The sequence below is a fragment of the Electrona antarctica genome (assembly GCF_951216825.1).
Source record: "Electrona antarctica genome assembly, chromosome: 18".
NCBI classification, from domain to species: Eukaryota; Metazoa; Chordata; class Actinopteri; order Myctophiformes; family Myctophidae; genus Electrona; species Electrona antarctica.
The window spans coordinates 45,757,818-45,772,440 of record NC_136799.1 but is presented as its reverse complement, the minus strand read 5'-3'; the positions used below and the strand labels follow the sequence as shown (position 1 = coordinate 45,772,440).

General features: G+C 42.8%; 1 protein-coding gene across 1 annotated transcript in view; it reads left to right on the top strand.

The window, feature by feature from the left end:
• Positions 1–5,965, top strand: part of LOC306942644 (transcription regulator protein BACH2-like) — a gene marked incomplete at both ends in the record, with an annotated part of 35,884 nt that extends 29,919 nt beyond the window's left edge. Inside the window, 2 exons of the mRNA XM_079528652.1 lie at positions 1,447–1,653; positions 5,423–5,965. Of these exons, the coding sequence (XP_079384778.1) occupies positions 1,447–1,653; positions 5,423–5,965 (750 nt within the window). The remainder of the gene's footprint in view (positions 1–1,446; positions 1,654–5,422) is intronic.
• Positions 5,966–14,623: the final 8,658 nt, after the last annotated feature.

Here is a 14,623-nt window from a genome sequence, read left to right as displayed (position 1 = left end):
CTCTGTAAACTAAGCCATGCAATTGCAGCTGATGAAAAGCTGATAGGCTGGTTTATAGTGACACCTAGTGGGCATGGGGACACATTGTCCATTCAGTAACATCAGTAGGTCTAGTCACCACTATTAACCAGTATAATTTTATTAGCATTAGATCTGCTATTTTCAAAACATTTTTATGAATTTGAAAACTTGAAATGAGACATTCTGCAATGCGTAGGCCTACTTTTACTTTTGGTACTTTAAGTACATTTTGATGCCGACACGTTTGTACTTTTACTCTTTTACATTTTGAATTCTATGGGGCGACTCACACCTTTCGATCTAGCATACAACATTGATGCATGCTAGATGTAAGCAAGATGTAAGTGTCATGGCCGCCCCAATGCATTTCCAATGGAAGTCACATGGTTTGATACAACATTTTGGACTACAAGCTGTTGTATGGCTTTCGGCTGTGTTTCGACTGCCCCCCCTCCCCCTCATACAACACAAATGTTGTGTCAAACCGCATGTGACTCCCATTGGAAATGCATTGAAAGCTTGCATCAGCTATACATCTCATACAACAAGCATACATCAATCTGTTGCGACAGTGTGAGTCGCCCCTAAGGCCCGACTCACACCTTTCGATCTAGCATACAACATTGATGCATGCTAGATGTATACAAAGGGTGTGATACATCTTGCCCCAATGCATTTCCAATGGAAGTCACATGGTTTGACACAACATTTGTGTTCATACAACACAAATGTTGTGCCAAACCATGTGACTCCCATTGGAAATGCATTGCGAGCTTGCATCAGCTATACATCTCATGAATCAGCCATACATCAGTCTGTTGTAAAGGTGTGAGTCAGGACCAAGACTTTTACACTTGTAAGAGTAGATCTACATTGCAGTATTGATACTTTTACTTAAGTAAAACATTTGAGTACTTTTCCACCAACTGCTGATTTTAGATTAGAAGGCATTTTGTGGAATTGGCCTCATGTCTTTAAAGAGGCATTCCACTCATTTTCAACATTTTACTATGTCATTAATATACCTTATAGAGTTGTTGTGTGGACATAATTAAAAAAAAGTCCCCCCACATTCTGTGTTGCCTAGAACTGGAGGTCTGAAAAACATCATTAACATCATGAAGTACATCTTTGTGAGGTCACTGAAATTTACTTCATTATGTTAATGTTAACTAAGCATTATGTTATACTTTAGCTATTGAAAAATAGCAGATCTACAAGCTCATAGCGCGCCACCAAGTGGCGCGCTATGAACTTGTAGGTCTGCTATTTTTGAAAAATCGTAAAAACGCGGCACAAATCTTGTGAATATAATATTCTTTCAGAGCAAACGTTTTTTTTTATTTCGACGTCAGGCCTAAATGGGTTAACCCTTCATGCTCTCGACCCCCCCCCCCCTCTACCCCCCCCCCCCCCCCCCCCCAGGTGAAGCTGCCCTTCCCGGTGGACCAGATCACCAACCTGCCGCGCAACGACTTCCAGATCCTCATCAAGATGCACAAGCTGACCTCGGAGCAGCTGGAGTTCATCCATGACATACGGCGGCGCAGCAAGAACCGCATCGCCGCGCAACGCTGCCGCAAGCGCAAGCTGGACTGCATCCAGAACCTGGAGGTGGAGATCCGCAAACTGGTAGGATGTGGCAGGCAACGCAATGCAACGCAACGCACGGCACGCACGCACGCACGGCACGCACGCACGCACGCACGCAAACTGCACTGTGATATATTCCATGTTTTATGGCCCTTTTTAAATGTATTTTTATTGATCGATTGACTTAAAAAAAGAATAAAATATATTCTGCATTTGAGCCACGGACCACAATTTGATGAGGTTTAAAGGTATATTCAGTGATTTGACTTAATCTAAATATCACTTATTTTTTCTTTTTTTCTGGATAATCCTCCCTACTATAGAGTGTGCTGACCATATAAGGAGTTCCTCCCTGTCCCCAGTGAGCCCCTGGGGTCAAAAAACCCTAGTTTCAGTTTTGGTGGCGGGTGGCAAAGGATGAGAGGGGCCTTCCTCCAATCATGATCGAGTGGGAGCGGGTGGGTGCACATGCTGTGGCACTTCCCCCCACTGTAGAGCGTGCATGTGCACATTTTGTTACCGGGGCGGACTGGGTGGTTTTCCAAATCACTCAAATCACTGAATGCTCCTTTAAGGCCTATTCATAGTCCAGTTTTCGGTGAAGGGGTGACCACTGAAAACATGACGGAACGCCACGGTGGTCACCGCTCACACAACACATCTCTCTAGCCGGGGAGCCACAGGCCCAGAAGATCAACGATTAACGATTAACCTGTGATGTCATGACATACTTTTTATTTGTGTTTTTTTCTATTCACTTGGTCATTAACCCATTTTGGCCTGACGTCGAAATTTAAGTTTTCTGGAAAACCTTATGTTTCTGTATCAGTGGTGCTCATTGGACCCCAAAAATGACATGTAATATGCCTCACTCTGTTCACTCTAACAATATATATTCAAAGATTTGAGGCACATTTTCACGATTTTTCAAAAATAACAGACCTACAAGTTCATAGCGCGGCACTCGGTGCTATGAGCTTGTAGATCTGCTATTTTTCAATAGCTAAAGTATAACATAATTCTTAAAACACTAAAAGGGGTTCCCGCCCAAAATGGGTTAAGGTCCACAGAATGAGAGGTCTGCTCTGCCGGAAACATCGTGAAAAGAAGTTACGGCCATTTTTGTATACCACACCATATAGACAACCAATATAAGGCAAAATTTCATCATACTTTAAGTAGCACGTGACATCAAACTAGGGGGTTTACATGATTCTGAATCCATTCCAAGCATTAGTTTTGCACAAAAAACACTCCTTGGCCTAAAAACGGCGATAGCCGGTCATCACAAATGTGATGAGGTCAGCACATTTGGGGCGTGGATATGGCCGCATTTAGTGTTTTTAGTTTGACATGTCACAATGTCACATATTGCTTGGTTTGGTTGTCTATGGTGTAAAATGGCCATTACTCTTTTTCGCGATATTTCCGGCAGAGCAGACCTCTCATTCTGTGGACCTTAATGACCAAATAAATAGAGAAAATACAAATAAAAAGTGTGTCATGACATCACAGGTCCTCTCAAATTGTGGACGGCTGGCTCCCCGGCTACTCTGTTTTACTAACCACCTCCGTGGTGGTCACTTACTCACCGAAAACTATGAATAGGCCTTTAGCCTCTCAGACCTCAAACGCTTTGTTGTGGTTGTATACGATTTTGTCCACAATTCCTGCGTTGAGGGTGTGGGTTAAACGAAAAACTAAATGTCTTTTACATTCTGTAATTGTGTAGACTTTGGTTACCATCTCCATCATTTAGCTGGGGGGACCACCTGGAACCCCCTCAAGGACCACTGGTGGTCCCCGGACCACTGGTTGAGAACCTACTGATCTAGATGATGTTACAATTAGGCAGTGGTGGGAAAAGTACTCAATTGTTTTACTTAAGTAAAAGCACCAATACTGCAATTTAGTAAAAGTACGGAATTGAAAATGAACTTGAGTAAAAGTACAAAAGTACTTAAAGTACTAAAAGTAAAACTACTCATTGTGCAGAATGTCCCATTTCACAAGTTCAAAATGTGTACAAAATCTATTGAAAATAGCAGATCTACAAGCTCACAATGCGTCGCATTGGGGGGGCGCTAATATATTAAAGTCTAAGGGAGGCATACTATGGTCCGATGGAGCATTGGTTCAAAGGAGCATTGGTCCGAGGTGCGTTAGTGGTCGGGAGAGGGTTGGGGTTAGGTTTAGGTGTGCTGCCCCGCCCCGTGGGAAGTTAGGGTTAGGGTGAGGGGTTTGAGGTAGGTTGTCGTTCGGACCAATGCTCCTCCGTCGGACCAAACACATGAACCCAAAGTCTAACTCATGTTGCTATGATTAGGTGATGTAATGGTGATGCAAAACAAATGCTCTTTATTGTTCATGGCATTTAATGTTTGCGTTAGGGACGAGATGACGTACATTTTCCCTTCAGTGTCAGACAAGGGCGTTTTTAAAACAAACATTGAACTAAAAACAAACATTAAACCTGTATATAGGAGGACAAGATAAGTGTCATAGGAGTTGGGAGTTCAGGCTAAGGGTTAAGTGTGGTTCAGTGTCGAGGTGCTGAGTGAGGTGCTCAGAGACACCTGGACACATTCGGGAATCAAACCTGTTTCCCGATCCATATGCATGCTTATGTATCCCACCACAGTTCTGAGGATGACCCGCTCTGATTGGCCCAGTAAAACTGTGTCTGCCAGGGAGCCAATCAGACACATTGTATGGCTGGCCTATGTGCGGGTCTTCTTACAACCTTGGCGGAATCTCTAATTTAGCTTCCCACGTGGCCTCTCAGCAATGGCCGCCACAAGGTCTGAAGTGGGCTAACCTTAGAGTATATATGAATAGAGACGGCACCCGAGTTCTCCTTCCATCCACTTGCATTAAGTTGCTCAGAAGCGCATGAGGCGATTTCACTCCTCCTTCCGGTTAGGAACAGAGTGCATTCTGGGATTGATTGGGCCAAAGACATGAACGCGCTGCCATTGTACTGAAACCGCGTTCACGTGTCATCATGAACGTGCGCAATGATAGTCAACGGACCAGCGCGTTCATGTTCTTGGCCCAGCACTGCAATACCAAATTCGGCCACTATGTCCATTGCGCCTCAGGGTTTCCTCCGGGTGCCGTCTCTATTCATATATACTCTAAGGGGCTAACTAGACTTAACGTCTCCACCATTGGTCCTGCATGTGTCCCAACAGGTGTGAAGTGGGCTAAGTAAGGGATAATATCTGGCTAATATCTGGCTTCAGGGAGTTTAAACTCCCTCTGTGAATGATATCCCGACAATGACCACCTAGCCAGATATTATCCCGCTTATTACATGGCTACCTAACATAAATTAATACATTGACCCAAAACACAACAAAAAAAAAGATTCCATAAGTTTGCGCTGGCTGCGTCTGCCCAGTGGGCTGCAGCACTGTTGGAAACGAGGAAGTGAGTTGATCAAATAGAATCCATTTTCGGGTATACTGCTTTGTCTATTTCTCGCTCAAATGTTTTCAAAAACATTTTTGAGAGCAATGTTTAGCTGTAAATGACATTGTGTGTCACTAGTGTGTGTGTGTGTGTGTGTTTACATGGCTGTCATGTTGGAAACAGCAGTAAATCAAGCGGGGCTCAGCCGCGCAGCTGGTGCTCAGAGGGTTTGATTAGGCAGCGGTATGTTATACATGCAGCGGAGCGGTCATTATCATCACATAACTCACCGCTGAATTAAGCGTTTGACCAATCAGAATCAAGCATTCAACCCAAGCCATGTAATAACTAGACTTAACGTCTCCACCATTGGCCCTGCATGTGTCCCAAACAGGTGTGCGAGAAGGAGAAGCTGCTGAGCGAGCGCAACCAGCTGAAGGTCTGCATGAGCGAGCTGTGGCAGAACCTGTCCTACCTCTCCCAGGAGGTGTGCCGGGAGGTGCAGGGCAGCCAGGACAACAAGGGCAGCGCCTCCGCCGCCCTCGCCGCCCAACAACTACAACAACAACAACATCACCCGGCGGCCCTCCGCCACGGCGGCCCGCCGGCCGTGGGCACAGTTGTCGTCTCCGCCAGCATCGACCTCACGTCCAACCCGGGGTCGCCCGCGTCCCAGTCCGAGGAAGAAGAAGAGGAGGGTTCCGACGCCGGCGGTGGCTATGCCGCGGGTCGCGGCCAGGGGCGGGAGGAGCCGTGCGGGGCGGAGGAGGAGGAGGAGGAGGAGGAGGCGCCCGGTCACGGTCAAAGGAACCGGGAGTCTCCGCCGGAGAGCGGGTCGAACGTGGATACATGCAGCCCCACCGTAACGGTGGATTTCTGCCAGGAGATGACTGAGAAATGCACAACGGACGAACAGAAGATGGGAGAATGCACTTAACGGTTCATAAAGGTGGCTTTTTCTTGTCCCAGAAACACATAACTTCCTCTACCTTGATATTTGAAGTACATTTTGTAGTTTGTGGTTTTTTGTTTTTGTTTTTGTAATGGATGACACTAGAGGTGTCTTATCAGCAATACTGTTCAACAGGTATTTTTTGGACTGGTTACAATAATAGCACTGGCAGCTATCTCTCTCTCTCTCTCTCTCTCTCTCTCTCTATCTCTCTCTCTCTCTCTCTCTCTCTCTCTCTCTCTCTCTCTCGTTCTCCTTTTTCTATCTTTCTCTTCTCTGCTTCGCTCCCACTTTCGCGCATCACGGGAGGTTAAACTCAGGAATTCTCAGAATGTTCACCAATGTCCATGTTAAAAATGTACATGCACTTTACTTTACAGTCCTGGTTGGTACTCGATACATAATTACTTATTTTCTCCACAAGGGGGGCCAATTTAAACCGAATCTAATCTCATGGCACTTCGTTCCCGTGTACAAATTCAAAAGTACAAGTAATGTGCATTAAAGAACCTATCGAATAGGTTCTCGTTGTTTCATTAGAATGAACGTTCTTTTTTTCTAAGTGGTAATTGTCCAGTGACCACACGGGACTTTAAGGTAAAATGTTACCAAAGGTAATGTATTTGTAAAATTGTACATTAGGAAGAAATCATCGGACAAACTCTCATTATGCAACGTTTCCTTTGTCGGACATTCACTCCCCCCCCCCCCCCCCCCCCACCCCGTGCAAAGACGGCGGGCTTGTTACACATTCCTCTTCTGCCTTGTTCCACACGTCTGTGCTCGGAGAAAGAGTGACACGGAGATGGATATACTGTAAAAAAGAAAAAATACAGTTCTTTGCTAGAACCTTGTGCAGCTACCTGGCCCTGATATGCGTATATATCGTCTTCTCTGTCGGTGGGAAAATTGTTACTTTTCAGGATTTCAAATAAAAACAAAATGGCAAAAAAAAAGTAGCAGGCGGACGAGCTCAGAACTCGTCGCTTCGCGCGGCGTTTCGAGCTTGCGGATCCGCTCCGCTTGATGCTTCTTGCGTGCCGCTGTAGTAGTATGATCAAGGAGGGCCTGTGCGTGAGAACAAAAAAAATCAGACCTGTCTGAAGTGAGCGGTGGTACCCTAAACATATAGGACATGCAGACACAGGGACACATGCTGTTGCTTGGAGTGGTTGCACCACTTAGAGTATATATATTAATAGAGACGTCACCGGATTTCTCCTCCCGTCCACTTGCATTAAGTTGCTCAAAAGCGCATGAGGCGATTTCACTCCTCCTTTCCCGGGTGGGAACAGAGTGCATTCTGGGATGGATTGCCCCAAATAACATGAACGCGCTGTGCCGTTGACTGTCATCGCGCCGTTTGCGCGCGTTCACGTATGAAACATGGCTTTCACGACGTGTCATGGGCCCCAATAACATGAACGTGCGCAATGATAGTCACCGGTCCAGCAGCTGGCTCGAGCTGCAATGCCAAATTCGGCCACTATGTCCATTTCGCCTCAGGGTTTCCTCCCGGTGCCGTCTCTATTGATATATACTCTTAAGTTGCACCACTCAAAAAGTGTGATTTGGATACCTTTTTTGACAGTGAATGGAGAGACGAAAATTAATTTAGATTCCTTGATCGCCGGCTACGGAGCACAGGCACAACTGATAAAGGGATGGTTGACCAATGTTTGGCCGTAAGTAATATAGAGAGTATGCACATGCATGATTTTCCCATCAGGACACGCCCCCCTCATCTAGACTGAGTGGCAAAACATTGAGCAGCATGGAGCGGTGTTGGAGTTTGGAAGCGCTCGTTCGTTGGACACTCAACCGTCCTGCGTACCACCTGTTTCTAAATGTCACATAATGCAGGAGGCAGCAAAATGTTGTGTTATTGAAAACAAGCACGTCCAAACTCTGACACTTAGAAATATAATCAAATGCAGGGCATTTCTTGACAGAAAGTAGCTCATAATGTTTCTATGGTGGATTTTTATGAAACAAAAAAATTGCAGATAGAAAGAGGATAATTCAAGCTTTTCGTACAGCTGCAATGTTGGTGAGTTTAACATTGTTTAATACAATCAAATATGAGTTTTCTGTTTGGATCAATGGGCTGTCAAGGCCAGAAAGCCGTTTTTTGCCACTCAGTGGGCGTTCCCGCATAACTTCCAGGTACGATGATGTCATGACCAGGTAGCTGCACGAGCCATGGTTCTGCCCAATCACCATCACTTTAAAAGGTGACAGCACTGCCCTGAATCCTCCAAGAGGGTGTAAGGTATAGCAATGACAAATATTGACATTGGCACTTAAAAAAACAAAACTCCCCAAGTACAGTACTTTGCGAATCAACCCAGGTCTCCAGATATCGTTGTCGGGAATCTATACTTAATGATTACTTCTGCAAATCTCGCATCGTGCTCATTTTGTGAGCCGCTAATTTATTGTCTTTAATGTAGTTAAGAATCTAGTGTTTGTACTTTATAATAGCTAGGTATTTCGCCACTACTGTCGTATTGTACATACGCCAAATAATCCTATTTAAAGTATTTGGTATATGGGGGGTGTAAAGACGCCTAAATATTTCATCCTATGAGTTATGAGATTGTCGATTGTGTAAATTTATTTGCACACAAAAAGGAAACGAGGGCAAAAAAGAAAGAAGAAAAAAAAAAACTATTTCCTATTCGCAACTCAGTATTTGTGATGGTTCCGTGATCTGAAATTCAGAGCTGTGCAAACGAAACGAAACAAAATCAGCAGTGGTGAGATATTGATGGAGGGAGATGCCAAATCTGTGCGCTGACCCGGGAGGCCATTGGAAAAGCATGTGTCACGGACGGTCCCTGTCTAGCGCAGTGGTTCTCAACCTGTGGGTCGGGACCCCCAGCGGGGGACCCCGGATGTCAGTGAAGTCACAATTTACTTTTTCTTTTTTTTTCAACCCAAGGTTCACGTTTTAGGTTGTTATTAGAGAAAGTAAATGATTGTATTTTATTTTTTGAGTGGTGCAAACACTCATATAGACAGCCATGTGTGTCGGTCCCTGAGTCCCTGTGTCCGAGCACGGAAATAGCGTTGTAGCGTTTGTTCACCACCAAGTGTCACTGTTGCACAGCCTAACACACATACACACACAGGCACACAGGAGGAGGGCTTGTACAGTACAGTACAGTACAGTACAGTACAGTACAGTACAGTACAGTACAGTACAGTACAGTACAGTACAGTACAGTACAGTACAGTACAGTACAGTACAGTACAGTACAGTACAGATCATTTGCTGCTTTCTTTCGTTTTAGCGTTTTTAGCTATTTTTGACAGGTGGGCGGCGGAATTCGAACATGTCGCTAAATATGTTATTAATATTATATATATATATATATATATATATATATATATATATATAAATGTCTTTATTGTTATTTATATTGTTGTTTATAGTCCTACTAGACCCCAGGAAATTATATCTGGCTACAGTAGTTTTTTTCTGTGTCTGAACACCTGGAACCTAGGGGGCTGCCATACTGTGTGTCATAGGCTCAATGTGTCGCCTGGATTCACGCTCAACAGACCCCGCAATCTTTTGTGGCTAGATGTAATTTCCTGGGGTCTAGTAGGACTATAGTAAATAATAATAAAGAAATAATGATAATTAAAAAAGACATACTGCAAAAATCGTTAAAACGAAAGAAAGCAGAAAATGTAACACTCACCTTTTACTTTCTCTGAGAACATGAACCTTGGTTGAAAAAACCAAGTTGTCCTTTAAGGACTTTTAAGACATTTTAATAGCTACAAAAAATGCCAAATAGTCAAATAAATAATATAAGAAAGCGGAAAACATTGTGAAAATAGCCGATCTCGCGGTGCAAAGCGTTGTGAGCTCGTAGATCTGCTATTTTCGCAAGATTTGTCAGTGGGAATTGAGTCGGGGTGTGGGGGAGGGGGGTCCCAAGTTCAAAGGTTGAGAGCCTCTGGTCTAGTGTGCTGATCAAATTAATTCTGCGGGGCATTGTTTTTGGTCGACCCCTGGCGGGCATTGTTGGCTTCCTTCTAAAGCATCGGTCTAAAACGAGGGTTGGGGTCAAGAAGCTCATCTTCAGTTTTCATGTCAAGTGGTGGAATTTCAAAAGGCTAATCGTTTTGGACACCAGAGATACATACATTTTGTTGCCGTCAAAAAACAATTGTATTCCAGAATATATTTGGGACCACTTACAGTACCACTTAAGCCCTGTCTGTTTTATATACGTCACTGTATTACTGTGTTGCGCGGCGAAAACTTAGCCGATCTACAAGCGCGCAACATGTCACGACGTGATGCGTTGTAAGCTAGTAGATGGGCTGATTTTTGGCCATTTTTGGAAGATCCTTGCCTATAATGGCATGTCCGAAATAGGGACACAATGTTGCAAGTGGTTAACCACTCAAAAACATTTATAGCACTTGTTTTTTTTTTTTACAGAAATGTGTTTGTAGGGCAGATTTGACAAGATATGTGTTGTTTTTATGGGGAGGGGGGGGGGGGGGGGTCGGTTCTAGAGTTTCCACAAAAAACTGACTTTAGTCCACTGAACTTGAAGCATGGTGACCCTTCTCCCCTTGCCCTCAACATGGCTGCACTCTCAGCATAGCCAGTGGTGGACAGTATACTTAAGTACTTTTAATTTTGAGTATCTGTACTTTACTTGAGTATTTGTATCTATGGACACTTTCACTATTATTTATATTTTTTTGAACATTTCTCGAAAATGTTGGGGGATACATTTCAACACAGCAGTAGAGAGATAGGCTATATTAAAAAAAAAAGACTTTGTAATTTGTACTTTTGAAGTATTTTTGAATCCTCCAGTACTGTACTGTATGTAGTACCTGACTGGACAACTGTCATTTGTAGTTGAGTCCGAGTGATATTTGATCAGGAGTATCTTATACTGTATACGGGGGTGGAGTGTACTTTGTCCACCACTGAGCATATAGCATACCAATATATACCAATGACTAAGCTCCACCGAATGTACTGAAGGCTCAGAGTACACTGAAGAACATTCATCAGCTGATTTTTGTATTTTTTATTAATATGAACATTTTAACTTATTTATTTTCACTTTGTTGTTGGGGGTTGGGGCTTTTGGTTCAGAGAAGGGGTATAGATTCTAAAGTGTAGGCGATCTGCCCATTCCTGGCATCGATTCTTGTGTTCGGTAACGGTTGTTTTTGTTTAATTATTATTATTATTATTATTATTGACAGTTGATTGAAAGATTACATGTCTTAATGTGTTTCAAGTCACACATGTCCTTATAGACTATAACTTATGCCAGGGTTCAAACGTAAAAGGGGCGCGAGTATGTTTACAAAAAAATTGTATGCAACGTGTTTTTTGTTTTCTAGAGATATTCACATGACCTAATTTGAGTAGAAAAGGTGTTTTTTGTTGTTGTTCCGTTTAGTTTCTTCTGACAATTTGTGACACATTTGAACATATTGTGCAGCTCCAATTCTCAGTAAGGCAGTGGTTTTCAAACCTTTTCATAACGAGGTCCATTATTTATTCGGCCCACACGGACCACCATTTGATGAGATTTAACCTCTCAGACCCAAAACTAAAGAATATTTTGTTATCGTTGGATACGATTTTATCCACAATATGGAGCTTTATTGATGTGGCACCATGCGAGATAACAGGCACACGTTAATCAAAATAACAATTATTCTACATTCTCTAATTGTGTAGACTTCTTGTAAATTAACGTAGTAATGCAGATGTTTAACAAAAATCTAACTCTTGAGAGTGTACAATGAAGGGTCCATTTGGTTTTATTGTATACACTCTCAAGAGTTAAAGATCTATAAGGGTCCATTTGGTTACCAACTCTCCATAATTTAGCTGGGGACCAGCTGGAACCCCCTCAAGGACCACTGGTGGTCCCCGGACCACTGGTTGAAAACCACTGCAGTAATGGGAACGAATGGAGGGATTACAAATGTACACTGCAAACATGGACAACAGACGCAAACAAAGCAAATAGGGCTGGGCGGTATCTATTTCAAATCAATATCACAATAATTTCAAAACGTTGCTTCAATTAGCCCTTCACTAAGTCCCTCCCCAACCCATCCTTGCCCAATTGGCACGTTAGCAGCGAAGAAAGCTTGACCTGCATAGCAACCGTTGCTAAACTATTTGGATTGGCTGCCAATCCAAATAGTTTAGCAACGGTTGTTGGCATTGGACAATCGCTTTTTGGGGTGGGATTTAGTGAAGGGCTAATTACAATTAATGTACAATTATTTAGCAGAAATATCTGTCTAAATAATGGTACATTAATGAAAATAGCAGATTGGGAGCTTGTAGACCAGCAATTTGTTTTTAAATAACGCAGGGCTTAAGTTGCTAATCAGACTAATCTTTTTACTCGATTATAAAAACAAAATCGATTGACGTTTTGTGTGTCCATTCTCACAAAAAAAGACTGCATCTGGATTTATTCGATTCACTTACATACAATAATTCAGTCAGTTATTGGTTCTTAAATGTCAGTTTCGATATATTTTGGTTAATTGCCCAGCCCTACTAACACGTGTGTCAGACTAAAACCAAGTGACATTTTGTGTAGCTATGAGTTTGTCACATCACACAAACTTTGATCCTGTTTCATTCAAAAATGACTTAACCATTTGGAACAAGAATAACTCATTACTTAATATTTGATGTTGTTTAACCCTATGTACTTTGGCGTATGACAATTAAAATACTAGCCAATCTACAAGCTCACAACACATCGCTATGTAAATGCGTTGTGATTTTATAGATTGGCTACTTTTGCAATTTACGAGACATTTTGGAAAGTTTGGAAATATGCCTAAAATAGGCACACCAGGGTTAAAAGCGGTTAAGTTATTAACTATTAAATCATGAGTTACCCACCCTCTCTAGTTAAAGACATTAGCTCATGAAAAAGAAACATTTAAATGGTGTCATGATTTTACATATTGAGGTATGAACTTCAGGTAACAAAATGTGATGGTAAAAATGGATGCCCCGTGTCAAAAAATCATACAGGATTGTGCAATTTTTTTTTTTACATTTTTTGACTAGGGGCATAACATTTCAGAATAAAACTCATTTAGTAATACAAAATATATGACCACTGAAATTATCTTTTAACTTGGTGGTTCCCAAACGTCAGGTTAGGGTAAAACATTTTTTGAGAATATCAAATCAATAAGCTTCTAGCCTCGGAAACCCAGACGTTTTTATTTCCAGGGTTCCAGTGTTTTTTTATTTCTATTATCACTATTATCACTATTTTTTTTAATGTATTTTTTTTTACGTTTGGGTCCTGACGGAGAAACTTTAATGTCTCTATTGGGGTCTCGAGCCGAACATGTTTGGGAACCACTGTTTGAAATGGCTGAGGTTTCATACATTGTTCTGTTTACATTGTGCGGGGCCGGGGGGGGGGGGGGGGGGGGGGGGGAGGGGGGTGGGGGGGTCGGGATACTGGACTCCACAGCTCGGACGACAGTGCAGCTCATAGGTTGAATCCCAGGTCATGTGATGTACTGTACACACACACACGTCAGGGGTTTGTTAAACGAACGGCCGGTTCGTCGGGGGTTCCGGGGGGGGGGGGGGGTGGGGGGTACCAGCACCGCCACGGGGTCCAAATGGAGCCGCATGTACGGGTCTGTAAACCCTCGAGAGCGTATACGGGTCCGTGTTGATTTTGTCGACTAAAACTATGACGAAAAATGTTCGTCATAATGTTCACCGAGGAAAACTAAATGGAAACTATACATGAAAACTAAGCTATGATGACTAAAACTAAGACTAAATATAATTGGCAATTTCGTCAACAAATAAAAACTACACTAACATTTTAGGAAGGGGACTAGTGGACAAGAGATCCGGTATACATCATTTTACACCTGGTTGCTTGCTGAATAGGCTACAAGCTTGTGAGCTTGTAGATCGGCTATTATCAGCAAGTGTAAAATCAGTCGTTATGACGGCATCAAGGACCGCCAAAATACATTTTAGTCGACTAAATCAACTGTAGATTTTGCCGTCTAAAACTAGACTAACGCTAAAACATTCCAGGTGACTGAAATGTGACTGAAACAAAATTAAAACTGTTCAAGAGACTATAACGAGACTATAAAAAGTAAAATCTAAAATGTGGTGTCAAAATCAACACTGATACGGATGCACACTCTGTGTTACATGGACACTGATACGGATGCACACTCTCAGTGTTACATGGACACTGATACGGATGTACACTCTCAGTGTTACATGGACACTGATACGGATGTACACTCTCAGTGTTACATGGACACTGATACGGATGTACACTCTCAGTGATACATGGACACTGATACGGATGTACACTCTCAGTGTTACATGGACACTGATACGGATGTACACTCTCAGTGTTACATGGACACTGATACGGATGTACACTCTCAGTGTTACATGGACACTGATACGGATGTACACTCTCAGTGTTACATGGACACTGATACGGATGTACACTCTCAGTGATACATGGACACTGATACGGATGTACACTCTCAGTGATACATGGACACTGATACGGATGTACACTCTCAATGATACATGGGCACTGATACGGATGT